Here is a 25,920-nt window from a genome sequence, read left to right as displayed (position 1 = left end):
TTCTTTTAGGTATAGGATAATCTTTTATTTTTTTACTTTTATTGGGGTATAATGGTCATACAACATTAATTTCAGGTGTACAACATAATGATTTGACATTTGTCTGAAGATATTCTTATTTAGTAGTTCTCAACCTATTTAACTATTAGACTCTCACAGAGCTTTCTAAAAATAACCCATGCATGGGCCTCACTTTCCCACATTCTAATTTACTTGGTCTAAAGAGAGGCCTTGGCAACACTGCTTTTAAAAACTCCCTACATGATTCTAACGGGCATGAAAAACTTTAAAAAGTCCCAGTACCCAGGCTGTACCCCGGACCAGTTAAATGTGAATTTCTGGGTGAAGCCCAGACACAAGTATTGTTTTATAGGATGCCCAGGTGATGTCAATGTATACACCAAGTTGAAAACCAATGGTTGAGACCCACTGAGCAGTGGCTTAAGGCTTAAGTGTGTCAACTCTTTGTTTTTTTTTTTTAATTCTTCCTGAACCAAGTCACTTCTACATAATCACTACAGTAGGGTCACTAATTAAGAATTCTAAGCTTTATCCACTCTGATAGTGGCTTATTCATGACATCTCGCCTCAATTTTTTCTATGAATGCAAAAAGGTCTGAAGAAAGGTATGGAAATATTTCAAAATACTTTTAGCACAGTAATCCTATATTTAATACTATATTAAACTCCTTTAGCACATAAATCATAGTGAAGAACAACGGAGAAGTAGATTTCACTTTGGTTGAGGCTATAATGTTGAAGAGAGCACAACTTAGAAGGTACATAATAGGAAATCATAGCATCTTCCAGGGAATTCTAGGACAGCACATGAAGTAATAATTACAATAATTTTCAAGTGGCTTTTTAACTATTCACCATGCCAATGTAAACCAGATTCCTACACAAATTTCAAGAAAGCTAGAAAATACCTTTAAAAATACTACGTTTTAGATAACTTCTGCTCAGAGATCAAATGAAATATATAGTAAGGTGCACATTTTTTAGACTGAAAAATAATTTGTTTCACGCACTCTAAAGGTCACATGAAAAAGACATTTGCCTTTTTTCACCACTAACCCTGAGGAAGGAAGAATAAACGTGGAGTAGACCTCACAGCTTACCAGGGGAAAAAACTCCACTCTTTTCACAATTATAAATGGCAAGTAATGAGAAGTCCAGGAAACGACACTTATTCAGGCTTCCACACAATCTGTTTAAATACTTAAAGCAGATACAACATTTGGATAACTGGCATGGTGGCATTTCTCTGCCACATTTTAAAATTTTTGTCATTTTTAGTCCTTTTACTGATTTAAACAAAAAACAAAATTTATATCTACCACATAGAAACTTTCAGTTCAATATAGAGGGACATTATAGTTTCGCTGCTCAGCAAGTTACCATTCAGCTGAAAAGAATATATATAGGAGATAAATTCTATGACTCTAACCTTCCACCAGAAAGATGTTAGTTGTTACAAGGTTGTTAATGAGAGGAAAAATGTGGAATTCCATCATAACAGAATTTGGAAGGAGCTGGCATTTCTGCATTGTCATTACAATTACTCTTCTTGGGATGAAACTTGGAATTACAAATTTAGCTGAATTTACCACAGTTTTAACTTTTGTAAATGAAATAAAGCTCACTGTCTGGGCCAAAAACCCCAAGCAGCTGTTGGGAGCAAGAGGGCAACAAGGACAGAAGAAAACAGATTCACTGCATTGTTATCAAGAATGGGTTTCCCTGCTATGTACTTCACCTCATTTGATGGGCTGTTGACCACCATGCCAGTGCTTTCATCCAAACCTGGAATGAAAAAGAAGAAAGTGAGCTGGAAAGGAGTTCCCGTTGTGGCTCAGCAGTAATGAATGGGACTAGTATCCAAAAGGACTCAGGTTCAATCCCTGTCCTCACTCAGTGGGTTAAGGATCCAGCGTTGCCATGGCTGTGGTGTAGCTCAGCAGCTGCAGCTCTGACTGGACCCCTAGCCTGGGATCTTCCATATGCTGCAGGTGTGGCCCTAAAAAAAGACCAAAAAAAAAAGAAGAAGAAAGTGAGCTAAAAAATCCAAGTGACTTGATTAAAACAACAACAACAACAACAAATTAGCTTTCTCCTCCAAAGGTTCTCAGCCATTTGTAAAATGACTTCAGCAGATAACCTATCTGGCAAGTGATACAGAACCACTGACTACAAGAGGCCTCTTTGAATGGGTTTCAGTACACCTTAATATTGTTCTTTTAACAATGCTGGAATGTTTTCAGAAGCAGAAGGGAGAACTTGAAGAGCAGACATGGCATGAAACTGGCATACTGGGCTTCCCTGGGGTTTCCACCAAGAGTGACCTGAGAGGTTTGTGAAAGCAGGGATCACACCTGCAGTCTCTAAAATGGACACTCAGGACCTAGCAGGGCGCTAGCACAAAGGAGGCACACAAAGATCAGTCTGCTCCTTAGCCCATATTTTTTTCCCCAACCCACTCAATATGTTCAGAAACTTCCCCAGTAATAGCCCAATTTAGAAAAAAACCTGTATGTTCTTTAAGAAAATGTGTAGACGGAGTTCCCGTTGTGGCTTGGCAGTAACGAACCCAACTAGTACCCATGAAGACTCAGGTTTGATCCCTGGCCCTGATCAATGGGTTAAGGATCTGGCACTACCCTGAACTGTGGTGTAGGCTGAAGATGCAGCTCGGATCCCGTGTTGCTGTGGCTGTGGAACAGGCCAGCAACTGCAACTCTAATTCGACCACTAGTCTGGGAACTTCCATATGCTGAGGGTGTGGCCCCCCTCAAAAAGGAAGGAAGGGAGGGAGGGAAGAAGGAAGGAGTTTAAAAAACCTTGTAGGGGAGTTCCCATCGTGGCTCAGTGGTTAATGAATCCAACTAGGAACTATGAGGTTGTGGGTTCAATCCCTGGCCTTGCTCAGTGGGTTAAGGATCCAGCATTGCCATGAGCTGTGGTGTAGATTGCAGATTTGGCTCGGATCCTGCGTTGCTATGGCTCTGGCAATAGGCCGGCAGCTACAGCTACAGCTCCGATTAGACCCCTAGCCTGGGAACTTCCATATGTCGTGGGAGTGGCCCTAGAAAAGGCAAAAAGACAAAAACCAAACAAAAAAAAAAACCTTGTAGAATGTGTGTGTGTGTGTAAAGGGTTATGACCCTTTTGTATAAATTAAAATTATGCAACATTGTAAATGAGCTATACTTTAATTAAAAAAATCAGATTACTTTCTTCTCTGCATTTATATTAAGACTAATGAAGCTGAGAGAAAAAATGTCCTAACAGTGGAAGGGGGGAGCAGGAGGACAAGTAGATTATTTTGGGGGCATGAAGAGAATTGAGAGGACTCTATTCAGGGAACCGTTTTCCAGACTTCTAGCCTCTTCGCTATCTGAATCAAAGGAGAAAACATTGTTGGTTAGAGGGTGGAACAAATACATATCTAGCAGAATATGTCAGTACACTGACATGACAGGCGAGCCTCATATGCAAAGCACAGAAAGTTGTGGAGAAAACTCACTCTCCTTTATATCTTGAGTAGGACCAAAAACTCAGTGGGGAGGAGCATGAACACGATGTCACAGTAGAAAAGTGTATCATTTGTGTATAGTCATATTAGCAGAATAATTATTTCGCAAATAGACTTGGAAAACAAATGGAAAGAGGGACATTACAATGATTTGATTCCAAATGTTCTGTTTTCCTGGGATTAGGTAAATTCCATAAGCAAAAGCATCAGTCTCCTGCACTAACACATCCTTCCTAAGTAGCTTCTATTCTGCTCTACAGGGCTAATTCTCTTTCAATTTAACACAAAAGAATAAGAAATTCAAAACTGTAGAAGAGATCTTGCCCGATCATTCTTAGTCCCTCAGCAACCTGGGTCTTTAGGATTGTTTTTATTATCACATCTCTCTCTTTTTTTTTCCTTTTCTAAATTTCTTTCCCAATTCTCTTTTTCTTTCTTTCCTTCCTTCTTTCTTTTTCTTTCTTGCTTTCTTTCTTTCTCTTTCTTTTTCTCTTTCTTTCTTTTCTTTTCTTTCTTTCTTTCTTTTCTTTCTTTTTCTTCCTTCCTTCCTTTCTTTCTTTCTTTTCTTCCTTCCTTCCTTCCTTTCTTTTTCTTTCTTTCTTTCTAACACATTTATTCAGTGTCATGATCAGACTATTACATTTAAAAATCAACAGCATGGGTGAAAAAAAAACCACATTAAAAACTTTATTGGAATGCTTTACACTTTCCACAGAAGAGAAACTAAAATAACCTGTTTTACAATTAGTCAAAAATACAGTCCTTGGAGTTCCTGTTGTGGCTCACAGGTTAAGAACCTGACATAGTGTCCATGCGGATATGCATTTGGTCCCTGACCTCTCAGTAGGTTGAGAATCCAGCACTGCTTCAAGCTGCGGCACAGGTCACAGATGCAGCTCAGATGTGGGAATTGCTGTCGGTGCAGGGTAGGCCTGCAGCTGTGTGGCTCCAATTCAACCTGTAGCCTGGGAACTTCCATATGCCGCAGGTACGGGGCCTTAAAAAGGAAAAAAAAAAAAAAATACAATCCTTGAGTTTTTTGGCCCACAAACAAGAGTAAAACACCTCTTCTCTGTAGTAGCCAGGCCCTGCCACCACTGTGTGTGGCTGAGTTCCCATTACTTTAATACACTGATAAGTTGCAATAATAAGTAATGTTCTCACCAGAAAATTGCATGGTAGCTCCCAAATATGAGTCCACAATCGATCCTAGTAATCCAGCCAGACCCCCAAATGCAATAATTGGCCACTGGGGAGCAGAAATGTCTAAATCGTTAACAAAAACCAACTGCGAGAGGAAGTACGCGATGCCCACAAAGGTCCCACCAAGGAGACTGAAGGCAAGTCCCACCATCGTAACCCCTCCGTTGGTCCCTGAAGAAGAACACAGATAAAACCATCTGGTTAACAATGAGCAAACACATAAAGCCAAAAAAAGCAAAAAATTTTAGTACCTATCTAATCAAGACTTACTCAAAGAAAGTGTTCTCTTTGATGTAAACCAAAGACTGTCCTACTTAGAAAAGTATTCTCTCCTCAGTAACTCCTGACATTCTAAGCAGTGAAGCGGGATAGGTTAGTAGAGCCAGACCGCCTGGTTTCAATCTTAGTTCTGTCACTTTCAAGCTTGGTGAGTGTGGTGAAGTCACCTACCTTCTCTAATACCTTACTTTTCTTGATGTAAACAACAAAACGATCAATTCACATCATTGTTAAGAGTAAATAGTGGAGTTCCCGTTGTGGCTCAGCAGAAACGAATCTGACGAGTATCCGCGAGGATGTGGGTTTGATCCTTTGCCTTGATCAGTGGGTTAAAGGATCCAGTGCTGCTGTGAGCTATGGTGTAGGTCACAGACATTGCTCGTACCTAGTGTTGCTGTGGCTGTAGTGTGGGCCTGCGTCTACAGCTCCAATTCAACCCCTAGCCTGGTAACCTCCATATGCCATGGGTGTGGCCCTAAAAAGACCAAAAAAAAAAAAAAAAAAAAAAAAAAAGAGTAAACAGTAATTCATGTCAGAGAGTGCTTTGCACATAGTAGGTACTCAAATATGTTAGCTGTTATGATGATGGTGATGGTGATGATGAAGGGGAGAAAAGATGGAAAAGAAGAGGAAGGAGAAGGAGACGATAAAAAAAAAAAAAAAAAGAAGTACCACTAGTAGTACTAGCAGTCAATTATGGTAATGGAGAATTGAGATATATATTGGAACACTAACTACATTCCAGGTTCTCAAGAAATACTCTATCTTTTCCTTTCCCACTGATAAGCCTGTGGGTCAATCTCTGTTTCTCTATTGTTTCTCTAGGAATTGTTGGCACTTCCTGCAAATAGTATTTATCACCAGTTTAAGAGCCTATAGTGATTTTCCAATTAAGTAGACCAAGAGAAATTCTTAAAAGGCTCTTCACAAAGAAACATAATAAATCAGGAGGCTTTATGTTCATTTTTGCTTTTTAATGAAACCTAAATAAAAACTCACCAACTGGAACTTTCTCCCAGGTTGTTATCAGTCTTGGCGGGCTTTTACTCAGAACAGTGCCAACTTCTGAAGCCCATGTGTCTCCAGCAGAGCTTGCCAGAGCCGCTAAGAGAGACAAACACATCCAGGAAGCAGTGTGCTGCTTGGAAAAATCTATTGGGATTTCCCCAGGGCCATTTTCTATCATGTACAGCAGGGCCAGCTCTGTGGGCACAGCTCCATTACAGAATACCTGAATCCAATTCCTCTGCCCACCTAGAAACAAACAAGAGGATGAAAGGACAAAAAAAATGTTTTCTCTTCAGGAGGAAAATCATGCAATCATAGGAACTTATATTTTAAAGTTTAAGAAAAGAAAAATGACTAAAATTTTTAAAATGACTAAAAGTGGGATGGTACCTTTGATCACATTCTGTAATGTCTTAGAATAATTAATGATAGGCTTTAGTACTTCTAAAATTCTGCTGTTACTTGCTATTGTGGCAAAGTAATGATAAACTAATGATAAAGTAATGATAAACTAAATCATATAAGATAAACGTCTTATAACATGTTAAGATGAAATAAAGGTTACTATTTTAAGTAACATCAAATATAATTCATTTTACCTTCCTTGTATTCTGAATCTAGACGCTTCTTTGCTTCTCCCTTCCATTTAGTCAGTTTTGAAGAAGAAAGGAAAAACATCAGCAAAGAGGTGAAAAAGCTAAAATTTGCAATGGTTAGGATAAACCCAACCACGAGCCCTGAAAGAAATACATACACACACAAAATTACACTTAGTCCATGCATTACATTAATGTTGTGAGAAAAAGAATGATTTTTTAAAGTTATTTTCATATAATAATTAGAAATGTTCATTTCCAACAGATTTATATTTTTATCTAAGATATTACCAAACAGCAAAACAGTAAACTGAAAGCCTGCTTGAATGAATTGAGGTTTTTTTGTTTTGTTTTGTTGTATTCTGTTTTTTTGCCACTCTTTTTTTTTTCCCTTTTTTTTAATTTTTTTAAATTTTTTTTATTTTTTCCCCCGCTGTACAGCATGGGGACCAAGTTACTCTTGCATGTATACATTTTTCCCCCACCCTTTGTTCTGTTGCAATATAAGTATCTAGACATAGCTCTCGATGCTACTCAGCAGGATCTCCATGTAAATCCTTTGCCACACTCTTGGCATTTGGAAGTTCTTGGGCCAGGGATCAAACCCATGCCACAATTGTAAACAGGTCCACAGCAGTGACAATGCCAATTCCTTAACCTGCTGAGCCATGAGGGAACTCCTTGAATTTTGTTACTTTTTTTTTTTTACCATAATTTGACCCCCTTTAAAATAAACTACTGCATGAATCTAAGACACTATTTTAGACACACTGCTTATAATCAAATTGTAGAACACAATAGCAGTGGTTTTATTGTTAAAAAAATATGTATTGCATATATATTATACATAACTGAGTAGATAGCTAGTCTGAAGACATTCTAAATTAATTGTGGTTCTTTTAGGTGAGGTAAGATTATAAAGTATTTCAAGTTTCTATTTTTCACATTTTCCCTCCACAGCCTTTTTTCTACTTAAAGACAAACTTTTTATGCTTTTTAAAGAACTTTCACATGCTCTCTTGCTGACCCTCACAAACTTGTGAGGAGACAGAGACAGGTTTCTTAGCTAAGGTTTCCTATGCATATCTGGGGAAACAATCACGGATCTTATGTGGAACTAAAAATGAAATATGTTCTCTAAATATGATTTTAGATTTTTAGACTTTCTGTTCCTTTTGTTTGAACAAAGGAGAAAGGGGACATCCTTCAATTTTCCATGAGTGACTAATTTCTAGTAAGGCTTATAGTATCTATAGTTCAATCAGGAAAACAAACAAGAGAGTAGTTTACATTTCATGACCAAGAAGAGGGGAAAAAAGGAACGAAAGATGCACTCTTCACATCACAGAAATACGGCAAGAGGCCACTGTCAACTGCAAAATGTCAAATATGCTTGAGACTTAAAGAACTTGCTGTGTTATTTAAGTTATAAAGCCCCTGTCTAGGTAATTCTACAGGGAAAGTGCAAACATATGTTAGAACTGGATTTTTAAATCACAATCTCTGAAGGCCCGTTTGCACAAAATCTGAAAACGTTCTTGTGAGCAAAACTTGGTAGCTAGGTAACAAAGTATTCTCATTTCTATTATCACAATGGTTAGTTAATCCTACAAAAATGAATTAGAGAGTGGATTCTGAGAAGATGGAGGAATAGGAAGCCCCAGAAATCTGTCTTCCTACCTAGAAAACAATTACACTGGCAGAATCTGTCTGATAAAACACTTTGGGAGAGTTCCTTAGCGGCATAGTGGGTTAAGGATCTGGCATTTTCAGTGCTGTGGCACAGGTTCGATTCCTGGCCCAGGAGCTTCCACACACCACGGGTTAGGCCAAACAAAAAACAAACAGAAAAACCCCAACTATTTTGGAACTCTGGAGTCTACTGAAGGCTTGTAACTTCCAGGAGAAGCTTTAGAAGGAAACTGCAGTTAATTTTGGCTACTTTCAGCTCTTAGGTGGGTAGTAGCTAGCCATCCACTACCCCCAGTCCCATGGTAGACATTGCAGGAGTTGTAGGAATAGGTTGCACAAAGCTCATGGGAAACTGAGTGGCCAAAATACTTTGTCTTCCAAGTATCAGAATTTGTGTTTTTTGTTTTTTGTCTATCTGTCTTTTCTAGGGCTGCACCTGCTGCACGTGGAGGTTTCTAGGCTATGGGTCTAATCGGAGCTGTAGCCACCAGCCTATGCCAGAGCCACAGCAATGCCCAGATCTGAGCCGAGACTGCAACCTACACCACAGTTCATGGCAAGGCTGGATCCTTAACACACTGAGTAAGGCCAGGGATCAAACCCGAAACCTCATGGTTCCTAGTCAGATTCATTAACCACTGAGCCATCTTGAGAACTCCAGGATTTGTGTTCTAATCACTGATTGCTGCTTCCGATCATGGAGGTACAGGCATTATTGAACTTCTCAACATTGCAAGCCCGTATCTATCTAGCTAAAGCAACTTCCAGAGAATTTAAAGGGTTGGTGCCAATATCCCTTCCTCCCTTCATTTTGCCACACCCATACCATGAAGTTCCTGGGCCAGGGATCAAACCCATGCCATAGCTGTAACCAGAGCCACAGCAGTGACAGCACTGGGTCCTTAACCCACTGAGCCATGAGGGAACTCCAAAAACAACTGCGTTTATAAGGGAAGTAGTCAGAAAAAGGCACAGGCTTGAAAACAGACTGAGAAGACTTAACTTTACATCTCAGGTTGATCCTTGGCACAGACGCATCATATAACTATCCAAAACAAAACAAACAAAAAAGAGAAAACCTTGGAGTGCAGAAGATTCTGAGTTCCAGTCGCCATATATTAGATTTAAATGTCCTGTTTCCAACAAAAATATCACAAAGTATACACAGAAACAGGAAAGTACGATCCACTCAAAGGAAAAAAAATAAAGCAACAGAGTCTATCACTGAGAAAGGCTAGATGTTGGACCTACTTTAAAAAGTCTTTAAACAAGCACCTTGAAGAGTCTCAAATAACTAGAGGAAAATGTGGAGAAAGCCAAGAAAACAATGTATGGACAATATGGAAATATCAGTAAAGAGATATAAACCTAAAAGAAACCAAAAAAGAAATCCTGGAGTTGACAAATACAATAATTAAAATAAAACATTCACTAGAGAGTCACAGGTACATTTCAGCAGTGAGAAGGAATCAATGAATTTGAAGACAGGGCAATGGAAATTAACAAGTCTGAAGAACAGAAGGAAAAAGACTAAAGAAAAGTGAACAGAGCCTGAAGGACCTGTGTGACATTATCAAGTGAACCAACATATAGTAGTGGGAATCCCAGAAGGAGAAGAGAAGGAGAAGAGAACAGAGAAATTATTTAAAGGAATAATGGCTGAAAATTTCCCAGGTTTGATAAAGGACATAAATATAAAAAATGTGCAAGATCAGAGTTCCCTTGGTGACTCAGTGGTTAACAAACCCAACTAGGAACCATGGGGTTGTGGGTTCAATCCCTGGCCTTGCTCAGTGGGTTAAGGATCTGGCGTTGCCATGAGCTGTGGTGTAGGTTGCAGACTCGGCTTGGATCTGGGCATTGCTGTGGCTGTGGCGTAGGCCAGCGGCTACAGTTCTGATTCGACCCCTAGCCTGAGAACCTCCATATGCCGCAGTGTGGTCCTAGAAAAGGCAAAACGATGACTCAACAAACTCTAAGTAGAATGAACTCAAAGAGACCCACATTGAGACATATTTTAATCAAACTATTCAAGGAGAATCTTAAAAGGAGCAAGAAGTAAGCAACTAGTCACGTACAAGGGGTCCTCAATTAGATTATCAGGGAGTTCCTGCTGTGGTGCAGTGGAAACAAATCCGACTAGAAACCATGAGGTTGCTGGCCTTGCTCAGTGGGTTGAGGATCTGACATTGTCAGGAGCTGTGGTGTAGGTTACAGACACGGCTCAGATCCTGAGTTGCTATGGCTGTGGCATAGGCCTGCAGCTGTAGCTCCAATTCGACCCCTAGACTGGGAACCTCCATATGCCATGGGTACGGCACTTAAAAAAAAAAGACGAAAGACAAACAAACAAACAAAAAAACAAAAAAAAACTCAATAAGACTATCAGCACATTTTTTTATCAGAAACTTTGGGGCCAGAAGGCGCTGTTCTCAAAGTGCTTAAAAAAAATAAATAAATAAAAATCCAACCAAGAATCCTCTATATAGCCAAACTATTTTTCAAAAGTGAGAGAGAAATTAAGACAGTTTTTATATGTTATTGATGTTACACTGGCAAAAATTCACATTTGAGTGTTATAACTTTAGGATATTAAATGTAAGTCTTGTAGAAAACACAAAGCAAAGTTGTAGATTACCAAAGGAAATGAGTAGGGAATGAAAACATTTCACTACAAATGCTTTCTTTGTAGCATGATTTCTTTCTTTGTGTTGAAACTTTCTTTCCAACATAAGACAGTAAGGGGAGTTCCCACTGTAGTTCAGCAGGTTAAGAATCTGACTAGTATCTATGAGGATGCGGGTTTGATCCCTGGCTTTGATCAGTGGGTTAAAGGATCTGACATTGCCATGAGCTGCAGTGTAGGTCACAGATACAGCTCAGATCTGGGGTGGCTGCGGACAGCAGCTGCAGCTTCAATTTGACCCCTAGCCTGGGGACTTCCATGTGCTGCATGTGTGGCCATTTAAAACAAACAAACAAAAAACAGTAAGGAAGAAAAGAGAAAAAACTATAAGGCATACAGAAAACAAACTGCTACAGGACAGAAGTAAGTCTCTCCTTATTAGTAATTATTACCTTATTTATGTATTTAATTTATTGGCAGCTCCCAAGCCATGCAGAAGTTCCTGGGCCAGGGATAGAACCCAGGCCACAACAGTGACAATGCTGAATGCTTAAATGTTAGGCTACCAGGGAACTCCATATTCTAAATGTAAATGGATTAAATGTTCCAATCAAAAGACAGAGATTGGCAAAATGGATAGAAATATATGATCCGACTGTATGCTGTCCACAAGAGAATCATTTTAAATCCAAAGACAAATGGGTTGAAAGTAAAAGGATTGAAAAAGAGAGCAGAGTGGCTATACTAATATCAGACAAAATAGACAAGCTCAGTACTGCATTCATTTGACATGATTTATTCTTTCTCTCTCTCTTTTTTTTTTTCTTGTCTTTTTAGGGCCGCACCCACGGCATATGGAGATTGCCAAGGTAGGGGTCCAATTGGAGCTGTAGCCGCCAGCCTCTGCCACAGCCACAGCAATGCTGGATCCAAGCCACGTCTGTGACCCACACCACAGCTCTTGGCAACACAAGATCCTTAACACACTGAGCAAGGTCAGGAGTTGAATCCGCCACCTCATGGTTCCTAGTCGGATTTGTTTCCTCTGCGCCACAACAGGGACTCCTCTCTTTTTTCTTTCTATGGCCGCACCCACGGCACATGGAGTTTCCTGGCCAGGGATAAAATCCAAGCCGGAGTTGCAACCTACACCACAGTTGCAGTAACACTGGATCCTTGACCCACTGTGCCAGACTTTGGATCAAACCCATGTTCCTGCTGCTGCAGAGACACTGTTTATCTTGCTGCACCACAGCAGGAACTCCAACACTGGATTCTTTTAATCCACTGAGCTGTGCCGGGAATCAAACCCACACCTCCACACAGCCAAAGGTGCTGCAGCTGGATTCTTAACCCACTGCACCACAGCAGGAACTACTCTTCCTCTCTTTTTAACGGCTCCCTTCTTTCTAGTATAACAAGATCCTCAAGGCTCATCTCATATCTACTTTGCTCCAGTCTTGGAAGCAGTCATTTCTCTGAGGAGCTCTGGTTCATTACAGTAGAGAATGGACGTTAGAAGTCAAGATCTATATTCTGTGTGCTCATTTTCACTGGGGTATATATTTGCTTTTTGTGAACACAGCAAGAAAATATGAAGACATACAAATATACATACAAGCATATATATATATATGCATATATATACTGGGCACATATACCTGTATATATAGATACACATAAGTATTTTGGAAATCACAAGAGCACACAGATTAACTTCAATTCTAATCTGTCTCCATAGGTTCTCTTTTGCTTTTCCCCATTCCATAGCTGTAAGCCTATTTTTCCTTAGTTAGAACCCTGGCCTCAAACAATGACAATTTCACTCATTTGCTCAATCCTCTATTACATCTAAAACTGTTTTACAAAGCTTCACCCATACTACAACAAAAATGAATCTACTGAAAATAGTTGAGGATTCGTCTGCAAGTCTCCCCTTTCAATAACCCAAGCCTAAAGGAATAAAGCATATATTTAAATATCGTGTTCATAAGTTACTGTTTTTTTTTCCCCCTTTCAGTGTGCTTATAGAATTCATTTAAAATACAACTGGACTCATCTGTTTTAGTCTGCTTTCAGTTTCAGATTTCCCACTTCCCATCTTTCCTGATTTTCTTAATAAGGGAACACCAACATGTTTTCAAAAGTCATACTTGCACAAAAAAGTATACCTAAAGAAGTGTCACTTCCTCCCATGTTCCTTCTGCCCCTCCCTCTATATTTTACTCTCTTTCCATTCTTTGTAGGTAACCAACATCACTGGTCTCTGGTTTTTCATTCCTGTTTCCTTTTATAAACAGATATATGCATGCTTTCTTATTTTTCCTTCTTCCTTCCATAAAAGGTAGCATTCTTTATATGTGATTCTGAATTTTCAAGCACTTTTGATAATTTTAGAGTCCTTCTTTCACAGAGAGAATGTGCTAGTCTGCCACTGAGTACTCAGATCAGCAGCACCCAAGAAATTTACATTCGGCTTTGTAAAGTGGTCTCTCACAAGTTTGGTTACTTCGACTCTAAACTTCCAGTTTAGGGGTGTGACAAAAATCCATCTTCTGGCCTGGCAGTTTCACAGAATGTGATAAGCACACTAAGGTACTGCTATCTTGTGTGGCCCTATCCAGGCAGCCTGTTTGTATTTCTAACTACAACCTTTTCTACCCCTAACTCCATGGTTGACAATTTCTGCTCTCTGTAACTTTTAAGATAAATACATTCACTTTTGCTATATAAAGATTTCTATTAAATAACACAACAAAATTCTACTAAGTAACAGAATAGATATTAAATAATTACTAAATAAGTATATATATATGCATATATATATATATATACACACCTTACTTTAAAAAAAAAATTTTTTTATTTTATGGCCGCATTGCAGCACATGAAAGTTCCCAGGCCAGAGACTGAATCTGAGCCACAGCTGCAGCAATGTCAGATCCTTTAACCCACTGTGCTGAGCTGGGGATCAAACCCACACCTCTGCAGCAACCAGAGCCACTGCAGTCAGATTCTTAACCGACAGTGCCACTTGGGAACTCCTATATATATTTCTTTTTGGCTATACCTATGGCACACAGAAGTTCCCAAGTCAAGGATCAAACCTGGGCCACAGCAATGACCTGTGCCACAGCAGTGACAATGCTGGATCCTTAAACTGGTAAGCCACAAGGGAATTCTAAGTTAATATATATTTAATAAGTAAGTACTAAATACTAGAACAGGGACCAGGTTCATGTTTCTGTAGTGACTCTTTCTATTGGTTAGCTCTATCCAGACTGACTGACCCATCTAGAGATACTTCATTATTGGCATTTTATTTAAGTTTAGTACATTATAAATAAGAATGTAAGAAATATGGTAATGCAGAGTTCCCATGTGGTTCAGTGGTTAACGAACCCAACTAGTATCCATAAGGACTTGGGTTTGATCCCCGGCCTCACTCAGTGGGTTAAGGATCCAGTGTTGCCATGAGCTATGGTGTAGGTCACAGACATGGCTCAGATCCCGAGTTGCTGTGGCTGTGGCATAGACCAGCGACTACAGTTCTTATTGGACCCCTAGCCTGGGAACCTCCACATGCTGCAGGTGCAACCCTAAAAAGACAAAAAGACAAAAAAAAGAAAAAAGAAAAATAAATAGGGTAATGCTGGAGTTTCCACTGTGGTTCAGTGGTTAATTAATTCAACTAGGAACCATGATGTTACAGGTTCGATCCCTGGCCTTGCTCAGTGGGTTAAGGATCCAGTGTTGCCACGAACTGTGGTGTAGTCATAGATGTGGCTCGGATCCCAAGTTACTGTGGCTCTGGCATAGGCCGGCGGCTACAGCTCCAATGACACCCCTAGCCTGGGAACCTCCATGTGCCACAGGGTGCGGCTCTAAAAAAAGACAAAAAAAAAAAAGAGTAATACTGTATAAAGTGCTAGTAAAGTGCTTCAACTCTGGAGTTGAGCAGCCTGGAGTTAAAACCTCGACTCCTCCACTTCTACATGACTAGATGTTACCTAACCTTAAGCCTCAATTTAATTAATAGTAATAGTTGACTAATGTAATTGATTTTAATAATAATAATAATTAATATAATTAATTTTAATAATAATATTCCTACCTCACTGGCTTGCTGTGAAAAGTTAAATGAGATCATTTTTATAATATGCTTATTATATAACCCAGCACGTAGGAGGCCCTTAATAAATGTTTACTAATATTATTGACAATAACAGCAGTTACAATGACAAAATCTCAACAATAACATCATTACTGTTGTAATGATAATAACGATGAATATTATTATTATGTTATCCAGATTTTAAGTTTTTTAAATTGTCTTTTAATATATCACAAAAGTAATACACAAGTATTGGAGAGGAAAACCAAAATATATTAAAGTATATGAGGTAAAAGTCAAAGTGTCTCTCCCCTTCACCACCACCACTCCCTTCCCTTCTCCAGGGACAGTCACAGTTAACAACTTGTCCCACTGTCTTTTTTTTTTTTTTTTTTTAAGGTCTGAATCTGCAGTACATGGAAGTTCCCAGGCTAGGGGTTGAATCAGAGCTGCAGCTGCTGGCCTACGCCACAGCCACAGCAATGCTGCATCCGAGCAACATCTGCAACCTGTGCCACAGCTCACAGCCACACCAGATCCTTAACCCAGTGAGTGAGGCCAGGCATCAAACTCACATCCTTATGGGAGTTCCTGTCATGGCTCAGTGGTTAATGAATCCAACTAGGAACCAACTAGGTTGCCGGTTCGATCCCTGGCCTTGCTCAGTGGGTTAATGATCTGGCGTTGCCATGTGCCATGGTGTAGGTCGCAGATGCGGCTTGGATCTGGCGTTGCTGTGGTTGTGGTATAGGCCTGCGGCTACAGCTCTGATTAGACCCCTGCCTGGGAACCTCCATATGCTGCGGGAGTGGCCCTAGGAAAGGCAAAAAGACAAAAAAACAAAAACAAAAACAACTCACATCCTTATGGATACTAGTCAGTTCTTAACCCACTGAGCCATGATGGGAACTCCTGTTCCACTGTCTTTAAACACATCCAGAGTAAGATGGCCCTAAAACAGCCTACACTGAAATGCTACAAAAAGGCATCATTTACATCCCTTTTACTTCAACCATCTCAAAATACCACGTGAAGTGATCAATGTTCAAGTTGATGACAAGTTCAGGATGAGGAAATAAACTGAAGGCAACATCCTGTGAAGAAAAGATTACTTTCATTCAGTCTAAAAATATTTTAGAATTTTTTGCATCTCCCAGTTATGTCTGAACTTTTAGATTTGCAGCTGCTATCTTCAGTTGGTGTCTATTCTACCTCTTCAACCCATCTCCAGAACCTCTAATTGTCAGTGATAAGGAGTTAATATGTATAACAACGGGATACTCCCAAAGAATACGAAGACTTAAGGATCACGACTGCCTTCTGAGTTTAAAACAGGCAAATTCTATAACTGACAGATGCCATCTGGGAAGCAAAACAACACTGTCTACAAATGGCTCTGATAGTGGGAGAAGAGTGCACCAAAATTCCAACCAAGGGGAGTTACTCCAAGGTAACTGGGAGTAATTTCTGGGAGGCAGAAAAGGACTGGAATTTTATAATTTAATAAACTCAATATAATCTACTATATCATACAGACTTTGCCTAAAGAAAGACTATGAAAATCAAAAGAAAAACTAGGTAGCCCAAAATATAAACTATGAAAGCCAAGGGAACCAGAGGCTGGGAGGACTTGTATACTGTAAAAGGGGACACTCTGTCCTGTGGATTTGCATTATTGACTGTGTCTCAGACTCTGTATTCACCAAAGCAACCTTCTAATTAAAGTCTGACTTCTCAAGTGGCCTGGCTGCAGGAATAGGGCATGTCTTAACAGTGACATGTGTGTTGCAGTCAGCCCAGTAGTTTTAGATTTTATCAGATTAATAAAGCAGCAGTCTGGCACATACATTAGTCCCTTGTGAGAACTGGCAACATAAACCAGTTTTCTTGGCTCTAACTCTCGGTACCTGATAGGATGAGTTTTCTATTTCAAAAGACTGAATGCCAGCCCTGAACTATGACAACCAGAGGTAAGGCTGTGTTAAGACCACATGAAGCACAACTACAGGCCTTTCCTGACAACACCCTGTTGGCCGTGCACTCCCATTACACCTACGGCATCTCCTTCTGGGATTAAGTATCTCAAACCTATCTTACTTAACTAGAAATGTAAGATCTCTTTGCTCTCTACTGCGTCTTAAGTGCCCAGAATAGTATCTAGCTTTCAGGGGACCCTTACTAAATATCTGTTGAAGGACTGAATAAAAAAATGGGAACCAGTGTAAACCAACTATAATAGAAAAAATAAAAATCATTATTTAAAAAACTGAGAACCCACTAAGAGTCTTGGCAAGTGAAATTAAATTTAAACTTGTCAAGGGACTAATGCAAACTGTCCATACAGACATGTTCAAAGGAACATACTGAATAACTAAATAATAGTTCCTTCAAGGAAATCACCTGCAGGAGTTCCCGTCATGGCTCAGTGGAAACAAATCTAACTAGTATTCATGAAGACACAGGTTCGATCCCTGGCCTTGTTGGTGGGTTAAGGATCCGGTGTTGCTGTGAGCTGTGGTGTAGGTTGTAGACTCAGTGCAGATCCTACATCACTGTGGCTGTGGTACAGGCCAGCAGCTATAGCTCCAATTCGACCACCTCCCTGGGAACTTCCATATGCCACAGCTGTGGCCCTAAAAAGCCAAAAGAAAAGAAAAGAAAATCACCTGTACAGTGCTGCACAGTTTTCAAGCACTTTCTCACATAACCCCTCATGTGATGATCCTCACTTTATTCTAGAGGTACTCTTTTTCTCAGGGAAATCAGAATCCTTGACTTCAATGTTCGCCCTGAGCACTGCCTCAATCTCTCCCCTCTTCTTTCAACCCTGAGGTATATGTTCCTGTGTCGTGGAGGACTCAAAATACTCAGATCCTGAGGAAATTCTGACCTTCTCAATCCCAATCACTCTAAAGATATGATATGGCAAACCTCAGTGAAATACCTATGACTGTGAATAGTAGTTGTAGAAGGAAAACAAAAATAACTTACATTTATAAAATACTTATTATGTGTGACAGGTCCTATGCTAAGCACTTTACATAAATGACTCCTCCTGATAAGTCAACACTATAGATACTATTCTTCCTTCTCATTTTACAAGTGGGAAAATTACAACAGTAAAAGTTTAAGTGATTTGCAGTCATACTCCAGGACAGCATTCTCAAATACCATGACATACTTTGAATCAACATTATAATTCTTCGTACTTAAGGAAAAAAAAAACCCTCCAAACAAAAGAGATTCCAACATTACATAGAATGAAATAATTAGGAAAATAGTAGAGGTTTTAAAATCAATCTACAGGAGTTCCTGTCGTGGCTCAGCAGAAACAAATCTGACTAGTAGCCATGAGGATGCAGGTTAGATCCCTGACCTAGCTCAGCGGGTTAAAGGATCCGGCATTGCTGTGAGATGTGGTGCAGGTTACAGAAACATCTCAGATCTGACATTGCTGTGACTGTGGTGTAGGCCAGCAGCTACAGCTCCAATTGGACCTCTAGCCTGGGAAAGTCCATATGCTGAGGTTGTGGCCCTAAAAAGACAAACACAAAAAAATCAAAATCAAAATCAATCTACATATAATTCCTAAGCAATATTATAACAGTGTGTAGCAGAATTCAAAAGAGCATGGGCTACAAAAGCATGTGACACACTTTCTATGTCTGGGGAGTTTAAATGTTCACTAACAGTTATAATAGTTTTATAGTTGAAAAGATATGTTGTCCTACATGTTATCTTGTTTGGGCCTCACCAATAAGGGCATAAGGACCTATTTGATAGGAGATGAAGAAAGTGAGGCTCTGAGGAGATAGGTGATGTGGCCAAGTTCACAGAGACAGCAGGTGGCAATGCTAGGATTCAAATATATATCTTCTAATTCTAAATCAAGCCAAGGAGGAGAGAAGTGGAGGCCCAAGGGCTAGAAGGCAGAAAAGGAAATGCAACGGGTAAGAAACAAAAGTAGAGATCAGAAAAGTAAAAGGAAAAACAGGATAACATACAGCATGAAAGCCAAAGGAAGACAGTATTTCAAGAAGAATTCCACACTTCTTCCTATGGGTGAAGAACAATGAAAAGCAGGGCAAGGCTACCTGAGGTCATTTTTAGCAAAGTGTATCCCTATACCATTACATGCAAGCAGAGACTGTTCAAATTATTTGCTATAAATGAGTTAATACTTTCAAAGTGCTAACAAAAAAATTCCTCAATTGCTCAATAGAACTTAAAACAGTGTATCTCCACTAGGAAGAAAGAGAATTAGCATGATTCTGAATAACTATTTCTAATAATAAGTGCCCAACAAATGTTGGCTATGTGTCCAGGCACTGAACTAAAAACTTTACAGTAATTATCTCATTTAATTCTTACTGCAACCCTAAGAATGAAATCAGGGGTAGATCAAGATTTTATGGGTCCTAAAGCTTATAAATTGGGGGTACTCTAAAAAAAAAAGGACAAAAATATCTTTTACCTCTGTAAAATTTATACAACAATAGGACCATGACAATACATTGCTAGGGCTCCTCCCAGGGCCTTGAAAGGTACCATTGCAAATGAGAATCCATGAAGTTTAAGCTTTATTACTCTCATGGTGTGTCCTTCTCTAGGTTTAATATTCAAAGCTCCATTTCTCTGAAGAGAAAACAGATATAGAGAGGTTAAGTAACTCTCTCAAAGCCATATCCATCATTCAGACTTATCCTGCCTGATTCTAGTCCTTGTTCTATTTTGCCTCCATAGCCTGCTCTAGTCTATAAAAACTTCATGAAATACCTGCTCTATGTCAATATAGAGGGAACAGAGTGGTTTACAGTGCATTTAGGAGTAATGATGATCAGCATTTTGAAGGCTGGGTAGGTGGCTTCAAGACATGCCAATTCCAAATAACCCTCATCCTGCAGTGATCTCATCCCATGAGAAGTATTTGGGGAGGTGGGTGGAATCCTCATGTCTTGGGGCTTATAACCGTGGTAAAATACGAAAATCCTAAAGTCAAATCACTTCATGTAACACCCCTGATTTGAGGCGGGGGGAGTCTAGTTTGGAAGAGAATCTTTACTGAGTCCTGCAGCCCCATATTACCTGCCCTTGTCTATTTTTCTTACCATTTTCTAGTCAAATGAGCCTTATGCTCACTCCTGAACAAGCCAGGCCTGTATATGTCAGGGCTTCTGTACTTGAATCTTTGTACTTGGAGTCCCCACTGTGGCACAAAGGGATTGGTGGCATCTCTGCTGCACCGGGATGCAGGTTCAACCCCGAGACTGGAGCAGTGGGTTATAGGATCCAACATTGCTGCAGCTGCAGCATAGGTTACAAATGTGACTTGGATATGACCCCTGGTCTGGGAACTCCATATGCCATTAAGTGGCCAAAAAAGAAAAAGAAAAACAACACCAAATTTTAAACTGAAAAGTTTTACTTTTTTTTTATTTGCTTTTTCAGGCTGCATCTGAAGCATATGGAAGTTCCCAAGCCAGGGGAATTGGAGATGCAACTGCAGGCCTACGCCACAGCCACAGTAACACGGGATCTAAGCTGCATCTGCGACCTACACTACAGCTCACAGCAATGTCAGGTCCTTAATCCACTGGGCAAGGCCGGGGATCAAGCCTGCATCATTATGGATACTAGTTGGGTTCTTAACCCACTGAGCCACAACAGGAACTCCCTTATGTATTGTATTTGTTATCTATCTAAACTAAAGAATGAAAGTTCCAAAAAAACTCAACAGCAAAAAAACAAACAACTCAATTGAAATATGGGCAAAGACTTGAACAGATATTTCTCAAAAGAAGTTATACAGATGGCCAACAGGCACATGAAAAAATTCTCAACATCACTATTACAGAAATGCAAATCAAAGATACAATGAGGTACCATCTCATACTAGTCAGAATGGTCATCATTACTTACTAACATACAGCTACAAATAACAAATGCTGAAGAGGGTGTGGAGAAAAGGGAACCCTCCTACACTGTCAGTGGGAATGTAAATTGGTACAAACACTATAGAAAACAGTATGGAGATACCTCAGAAAACTAAATATAGAACTACCATATGACCAGCAATTCCACTACTGGGCATATATCCACGCAAAACTTTCACTGAACAAGATACATGTATCCTTACATTCACTGCAGAACTATTCACAATAGCTGAGACATGGAAACAACTTAAATGTCCAACTATATATGAATGGATTAAGATGTGGTACATATACACAATGGAATACTACTCAGCCATAAAAAAAGAACAAAATAAAGGTATTTGAAGCAACATGGATGGAACCAGAAAGTCTCATACTAAGTGAAGTAAGTCAGAAAGAGAAAGACAAATACCATATGATATGACCTATATCTGGAATCTAACATACGGCACAAATGAACCTATCTACAGAAAAGAAATAAACTCATGGACATGGAGAACAGACTTGAGGTTGCCAAGGGGGAGGGGGAAAGAACAGGATGGACTGGGAGCTTGGGATTAGTAGATGCAAAATATTGCTTTTGGAGTGGACAAGTAATGAGGTTCTGCTGTATAGCACAGAGAACTGTATCTAATCACTTGTGATGGAACATGATGGAAGATAATATGAGAAAAAGAATGTATACATACATACAACTGGGTCACTTTGCTGTACACCAGAAATTGACAGAACACTGTAAATCAACTATATACATTTTTAAAAAAACCTTTTAAAAAGTTCCAAAAAACTGGAACCTGTTCTCGTTCACAGCTATAGCCTCAATTTCTAACATAGTGGCACACAGTGAGTGCCCAGTAAATATCTGGTAAAAGAATAAATAAATGGCCTTTCCCCAAATCAATTCTGAAAAATGAATCTCAAAGACTCAGTTGGGACTACCCTGCTTGAGGCTACTAATAACAATTTCCAAAAGCTATTCTTTCAAACAGCTTCTCTATTTTACATCTAGAAGGAATGCTCCAACGTTTCTGCTAGTAGAAAATTTAATCCAACTGAGAAGCAGAATAATTGAGGTCCTCAAAAGTCTATCCTATTAACCGACTTGATATCAATTACAAAGCTTAATTTGTATGTCACACTAAAAGGGTATGCTAGTATCTGAAATTTTGACAGAATTGGAATGCTGAGCAATTCATAACTTTATCATTGTCTAAAATACATAATATTGTGATTTACAGTTTCATATACTTATAATTTATAAAACATGAATTCAGATTATATAAGCAAGCACTTATTTGGTTAAACATTCGAAATAAAAACATACCTCCTATAGCGCCACTGTGATCTAGACTTTTCTTTTTAAAGCCATTAGAGATGATCAAAACAGGAACAACAACAGAAAACAGCCAACGCCAAGGAGAAATAGGCTGTAAGTTGCCTGAAAAATTATAAAGGTAGAGCACAAATTGGGTGAAGCTGGCACAAGTTAGTCTTGGCTACAAGTATTGACCACTGCATTCTGGATAAATATACTGTGGTAAGCAGAGAAAATGAGATGAAGCCGCCAAAGCAAAATATTTCTGTTGAGATCTGTATATTTTCAGAGAAACAATCCTACTGGGGAACAAGCAAGTCTGTTTAAGTTTTGAGATCCATTTACAACTATTTATAACAATGGGAATTTAATATATATTTGAAAGAAATCTCTGGTTCCTCATGTTTTTACAAAGGAGATACGTATTAGATCTCAAGAGCTGCACAGAACAAACCCCTCTCTAAACAGGATCCAATTACTCCTCACTCTGCCTTTCATTTTTTAAAAAGTGAACATTCCCACAGGCTACACACCTCAGGATTCAAAGGTTAGCAACTGATTTTTCCAAAGGCTTAATAAATGCGCAGATGTTTTGTTTGGCTAGCATAATTTTTTTTTCAGAAAATTTGAGTCACTATTTAAAGATTAGTAAATTTCATATAAAAATCCAGATTCTTGTTTTCTGTTTTTAAAATGTGGCAGAATTGGCTGAAGGTGAAGAGAGCCTGCCTCCCCCTTTTATTTTCTTTTTGCTTTTTAGGGCTGCATCTGTGGCATATCGAAGTTCCCAGGCTAGGGGTTGCATCGGAGCTGCAGCTGCTGGCCTATGCCACAGCCACAGCAATGTGGGATCCAAGCTGAACCTACACCCCAGCTTTTGACCATGCCAGATCCTTAACCCCACTGAGTGAGGCCAGGGATCAAACCCACGTCCTCATGGATACTACTGGGGATTCGCTTCTGCTGAGCCACAACAGGAACTGAGGCTGCCTCCTTTAGAGAGGTCATGGCTTTCCCATTTAAAATCCCCACTGGAGGAGCTCCCTGGTGGCCTAGCAGTTATGGACTCAGCATTATCACTGCTGTGGGTCGGGTTCAACCCCTGGCCTGGGAATTTCTGGGTGCTGTAGGGGCAGCCAAAAAAAAAAAAAAAGCTCCTACCAGAGTTCCCTGGTAGTCTACTGGTTAGGATTCAGCACTTTCACTGCTGTGAACTGAGTTCAATTCCTAGTCTAGGAATTAAGATCCTACACTAAGCTGCTGCATGCCGTTAAATTACCCACATTCCTGACAGACTCCTAAACACCAAGGTTGAGTGATCATGGTTAAAAAAAAAAATGTGAACCCTTGCTTGTGCCTATGTTTCTATCAAACACTGGAAAATGCAAGACAAAGAACATCAAATGTTAAAAAAAAAAATTTTTGAAAAATCCTATTTCTGGAGTTCCCATTGGGGCTCAGTAATTAACGAATCCAACTAGGAACCATGAGGTTGCGAGTTCGATCCCTGGCCTTGCTCAGTGGGTTAAGGATCCGGACGTGCCATGAGCTGTGGTGTAGGTTGCAGACACGGCTCAGATCCCACGTTGCTGTGGCTCTGGCGTAGGCCAGCAGCTACAGCTCCGATTAAACCCCTAGCCTGGGAACCTCCATATGCCGAGGGAGCGGCCCCAGAGAAAGGCAAAAAGACAAAAGAAAGAAAAAAAGAAAAATCCTATTTCTGGAAGTGTAAACTGTTCCCGTGTTTAATATGCAAAGAAAAGACTTGGACAGCTTCACTTGTCTGCATCAAGTGCCTGGCCCCAAGGGGTCATTTCAATGAACAAATCCTGGTATATTTAGTTCAAGTCATGGTTAATACTAGCATCAAGAAGAATCTTTTCCCATAACTCTCATTTCCTACCGGGAATCATTATTAATGAACAGCCTGAAAGCTCCTGTACCTTGGAGAACACGCACTCTATTATCCACATGTCTCTTTGCAAAAGGACTAAGGTCTAAAACAGCAATCACTTATGATACAACCACTTATAAAAGTTCACTTTCTTGATTTTTCACTTTTCCTTTGAACTGAACAGTATTCTGTGGGTTTTGTTTTTGTTTTTTTTGGTTATTGTTCGTGTTTTGGCCTCAGTCCTGGCATGTGGAAGTTCCTGGGCCAGGGATGGAACCCACGCCACAGGAGCGACCCAAGCTGCTTCAGTGACAACGCTGGAACTTTAACCTATGCTGTGCAACTAGGGAACTCCTATTTTTTGTAAAGGGGTACCAAGGAAGTTTGTACAAAGGCTTGGATCCGGCATTGCTGTGGCTGTGGTATAGGCTGGCAGCTGTAGTTCCAATCTGACCTCTAACTTCAAACTGGGCACTTTCATATGCCGTGGGTTGGCCCTAAAAAGACAAAAAATAAAAACCCTAAAGATTTGAGTCTAGAGTATTTATGCAAATTGGTTTCAGGCTTTAAAACAGGTCTGTTCTTCTGAAGGGACCAAAGTGCAGACAAAAAAAATCCAAATCTCCAAGTGTAAATATTGTGTCATCTTTTATTTTTACTTTTTATTTTGTACAAGACACATGGAACTGGTAAACCACCTCACTAATATTCTTAGTAAAGGCATCACTGCAAGTGCTTTACAAAATTAAATTTCACCTCACTTACTCTCCACCAAACTAGATGCAATAATTACATAAAACATAAAAACATATTTTTCAAACTGCTGTAACTAGTATTATGACAAACGGCAATGCTCAAAGGCTTTAAAAGGTTCAAGGCACTGTATATTTCCAGGTTAGTTAAGGTAATTCAGGCCCCGGAAGTTAACTAAACACAACAGTTTACAACTATTCAGAAGACAAGAGTTTTGTCTTTCACAACGGTACCTTTTAAATCCCACAAATTAAAAAGACAATCAAAACATTCATACTCACCATAATAGGTGCTTGCAGTCATAGACATAATCCAGAAAGCTAAAGAAATGCAAATGATCAGGCTCAGTATAACTATATTAGTTATCATCTTTATATATTTTTTGCATGAATTGTTATCAAGATCTGTCATGAAAAATGAGGATAGGAACACCTGGGGGAGAAAATGTTTCGCGTTTCTGAGGAAAAAAAAAGTCATTTAAGTGGCCAGCAAAACATTCGTGTAGAAGCCGACATCTTCCACCGACAGCAAAGTAATATAAACCCAAATATTTCCAAAAATTGGTCTGGCTGAGCGCTGCCAGAGGAGTCTGGGTGAGGTTAAAACCTCGCTGCAAGAGCGTAGCGTAACTCCTCAGGGCGCCGGCTCGCGGACAGCAGTCACTTCACACCTGAACTCTCGGGAAGGGGAAGCGGAGGCAGCCAATCAGCGGCCGGGGGTGGCTAGCTCCGCCCCCGCCGCCTGCCACGCGCTGACGCCCGGGGTCGGTGGCGCAAAGGGGCGGAGTCAGAGCTTAAATGTGGGGTGTCCCGCTGGCAAGTCCAGCGCAAGGGAGCGCGGTCACGTCCGGATGGACGCCTGCACCGCCGGGTCCAGCGGGCCAGGGCCAAGGACCCTAGCGCTCAGCCCGCGACTTGCTGTGCGCCCGTCTCCCCTGGCTCGCCTCTTAGGCGCATGCGCCGTGGCCACCTG

At 40.0% G+C, this 25,920-nt stretch overlaps 1 protein-coding gene across 1 annotated transcript; it reads right to left on the bottom strand.

The window, feature by feature from the left end:
* On the bottom strand, positions 1 to 25,920 carry TMEM19 (transmembrane protein 19). The gene is made up of 6 exons (XM_003126376.6): positions 25,230 to 25,920; positions 22,311 to 22,424; positions 6,625 to 6,762; positions 6,017 to 6,271; positions 4,700 to 4,909; positions 1 to 1,806 (listed from the first exon to the last, which is right to left on the bottom strand). The coding sequence occupies exons 1-6, from the start codon at positions 25,423 to 25,425 to the stop codon at positions 1,643 to 1,645; spliced, it is 1,077 nt and encodes a 358-aa protein (XP_003126424.3). The 5' UTR covers positions 25,426 to 25,920; the 3' UTR covers positions 1 to 1,642.

Source organism: Sus scrofa, chromosome 5 (genome assembly GCF_000003025.6).
Source record: "Sus scrofa isolate TJ Tabasco breed Duroc chromosome 5, Sscrofa11.1, whole genome shotgun sequence".
NCBI classification, from domain to species: domain Eukaryota; kingdom Metazoa; phylum Chordata; class Mammalia; order Artiodactyla; family Suidae; genus Sus; species Sus scrofa.
Note: the sequence above shows the minus strand (reverse complement) of the source record. Positions and strands in the feature narration are given on the sequence as shown.

Coding starts and splice junctions, on each gene's coding strand:
- TMEM19 (XM_003126376.6), bottom strand. CDS start 25,425: ATGACTTTTTTTTTCCTCAGAAACGCGAAACATTTTCTCCCCCAGGTG. Junction 4,910..6,016: donor CTGGGAGAAAGTTCCAGTTG/GTGAGTTTTTAT, acceptor GTTCTTCTTCAG/GGACCAACGGAGGGGTTACG. Junction 1,807..4,699: donor AGCTACCATGCAATTTTCTG/GTGAGAACATTA, acceptor TTTTCATTCCAG/GTTTGGATGAAAGCACTGGC.